Source organism: Thrips palmi, unplaced genomic scaffold (genome assembly GCF_012932325.1).
Source record: "Thrips palmi isolate BJ-2018 unplaced genomic scaffold, TpBJ-2018v1 HiC_scaffold_5, whole genome shotgun sequence".
Lineage (NCBI taxonomy): Eukaryota > Metazoa > Arthropoda > Insecta > Thysanoptera > Thripidae > Thrips > Thrips palmi.
This window is the reverse complement of record NW_023144632.1, coordinates 12973512-12976224: the sequence shown is the minus strand read 5'-3', so window position 1 is coordinate 12976224 and position 2713 is coordinate 12973512. Positions and strand designations below refer to the sequence as shown.

Here is a 2713-nt window from a genome sequence, read left to right as displayed (position 1 = left end):
CGTGCTCAGAGCGACAGCCTCTCAGCGCACTCGGCGACACTGACACGGGCTGTGGATGTGCTACGAGTGTGGTGGAGAAAAATCACCTCCAGAATAATGTTGAGAACCAGTGCACGCTCGACCTGGAGTCATGTTGCACTCTCCGCCTTCCACGCTCTGGAGCCGCTCGAGCGCTCTCGGGCACGCTCTCGTCAAGCGCGGTGCCTTGGCGTCTTCGCGGCCGCGCGCCGCTCGCCAAGGTCCGCGCTCCTCTCTCGCCTTGCCGCCTTGCCGCCTTGCCGCCTTCGGCTGTCGGAGTAAATATTTTGAAGCGGATCAAGGCGCTCGGGGCGCTCCGGAGCGCTTGGCGCCGCTTGGCGCATCGAGGAATGCAGTGGCGGAGAATGCCAAGCGGATCGCAAGCGCGTCCCAAGCGCCAAGCGGGGCGAAGGCGGCTGTCAAGCCTCGTGTCAAGCGGCCTGTCAGTCAGCAAAGCGCCGCAGATTGCATTTTAGCGGAGGGTTTTGCGTATTGTTTATGCCGAGACATTAATTATTCGTCAAGTCGCATCGGTTTTCGGCGACCCTCTGTTCGAGCAGCGATACGAATCTGTCTCCTGGTTTTATTCAGCTGGGTAATAATCGAGTGGCGGTGAAGGACTTGAGACGGGCTGAACACGGCTTGTTATTTTATTTCCGAAAGAGCATGCCGTTTCCATTGTGTGTTCAATTTGACCACCAATACAAACTCCAAATACTAAAGTCATAGTTTTGCTTCATTTGGCTCCTAAACAAGTTTCTATCACAGAAGTTTTGATCCTTTTTGGCGGCCAGCTCCCGGCCAGGCCGATGGTTGCGTCTGAAAATGACAGAGTTTCTGGCAGGGAAGCCGTGGCCAAAAATGAGACGCGGTCGTCTCTCAGGTGCGGTGTTCTCTTTCAGGTGTCCTTCCTGGCCTCTTCACGGCCTAGCCGCGGCGGATGTTGAAGGGCTGCGGCTGTTGCTGGCCCTGGCCCTGGCTCTCGTCCTGCTCGGGGTGCTGCCTGTTGTACTCGATGGACTTGAGGATGGCGTCGGGGATGGGCGGCGGCGTTGGCAGGTGCGCGCCCTGGGGCTGGAAGCCGTTCTCGTCGGCGAGGTACTGCAGCTGGATGGGGGTGCCGTCGTCCGCCGTGTACGAGTACTGGCCCTGCACGGACAGGGACTCGGGTCCCACCTGCTGGCCGCGGGCGTCGGCGCGGATGCTGTTGCTCGTCTCGTACCTGCAACCATTGGCAGAACCATTGGCAGAACCATTGGCAGAACCATTGGCAGCACCGTGGCCGATCAACTTGTTTTGTGCCGATGGGCGTTCATGGTCTGGACGAGAGCTGTACTCACGAAAATGAGAAGGACCCGTCCGGGCTGATGTCGGAGCTCTGCTGCAGGATGACGGCCTGCTGGTCCTGCGGCCGCTGCGGCGCCGCCTGCACCGCCACCAAGCACACGGCCAGCAACACCTGCAAACAGCCACTCATTGAGAGAGTGAGGCTGGCAGGGCGGCCCGGCGTTGTGTCACCGCGGCATCATTGATGGAGTCCGATAGCGCCGTTTGGCGGCCGCTTCCCCAAGGGGCTCCCACGGCGGCACGCCCCGCCCCGCCCCGCCCCCCCGCCCCGCCCCGCCCCGCCCCGCCCCGCCCCGCCCCGCCCCGCCCCGCCCCCCGCCCTCCCCCGCGGCGGCAGCGAGGCGTTGCCCAACGCCGTGCTCATCGGCGTCGCCATCCGATAGCGGTTTGGCCGCTCTGCTTTTTGACGCTTCCCGCCTGGAAGGCGCTTCCGTCTCCGTCGCCCCGTCGCTAGCCGCCCGCCCGCCTGACGCAACCAGGGCGAGGCGCCGCGGCTTGACTTGGCGGGGCGGGCCAATAGCGGCCATTGGGGTGCCGTTGCTCGATCTTCCGCCCAGATTGGACCCTCTGACGGATTGCTGCGCTGTTTTAGAGCTGAACTGGGAGCGTCACCCCGAAAAGTTTGGCACCTCCCCCCAAAACGATTCATTAAAAACTAAAAATACTACGGAATGATTCTTAAAGAAACCAGCATGGGCATTCCGGATTTTCAAAGTAACACTACACACGGCATCTAGGTGCCACCACACTGTGCCTGTTAGTCTCCGCAATTAAAATGTCCATTCTTTAAAAAGCGTTTGTGACTAATCTCGATGCAGCAGTTAGACCTGCATCTGCCCTCACGATTGAGCGGGAAGGGGGGGGGGGACTTTCTCTATGGGGGGATATTTCGGGACATGGAGCGGTGCAACGAGCACAATTGACAGAGAAATCCACACACGGCGTTTACTTGGGTGGCACTCCAGGCGTAATCCACAGCGCGATGCGCGATGTCTCCGGACCGGCGCACTGCTGCTTGGCTTCGGCGTGGGTGCACTCGGCACTCTGCACTCACCAGGGACTTCATGGTTCTCGACGTGCACGACACTGGACCTCTCACAGACTACGCGGCTGGAAGATGGGCGCCCCTCTTATAAAGTGCATCTTGCGTCTCACCTAGGCAGCCTCCCTATCACAGCTTGTGGACCAGAGCACCCCCTCCAAAGAGCCCCCGCCCCGCCCCGCCCCGCCCCGCCACGCCCCGAGATGATCCACGTCATGGAGGGGGGCAAGTAGCTGTCAGAGAAGTGGGCGCGGCGTGCGGCGCCCCTCGCGGTGGCTAGGCCCGCCCCGCCCCGCCCGCCCCGCC

At 61.7% G+C, this 2713-nt stretch overlaps 1 protein-coding gene across 1 annotated transcript; it reads right to left on the bottom strand.

Annotated features, from left to right (window-relative positions):
* Positions 1-650: 650 nt before the first annotated feature.
* On the bottom strand, positions 651-2501 carry LOC117650558 (endocuticle structural glycoprotein SgAbd-2-like). Its single transcript, XM_034394076.1, has 3 exons — positions 2420-2501; positions 1359-1477; positions 651-1240 (listed from the first exon to the last, which is right to left on the bottom strand). The coding sequence occupies exons 1-3, from the start codon at positions 2429-2431 to the stop codon at positions 946-948; spliced, it is 426 nt and encodes a 141-aa protein (XP_034249967.1). The 5' UTR covers positions 2432-2501; the 3' UTR covers positions 651-945.
* Between the last annotated feature and the right edge of the window lie 212 nt (positions 2502-2713).

Coding starts and splice junctions, on each gene's coding strand:
- LOC117650558 (XM_034394076.1), bottom strand. Junction 1,241..1,358: donor GACGGGTCCTTCTCATTTTC/GTGAGTACAGCT, acceptor CAATGGTTGCAG/GTACGAGACGAGCAACAGCA.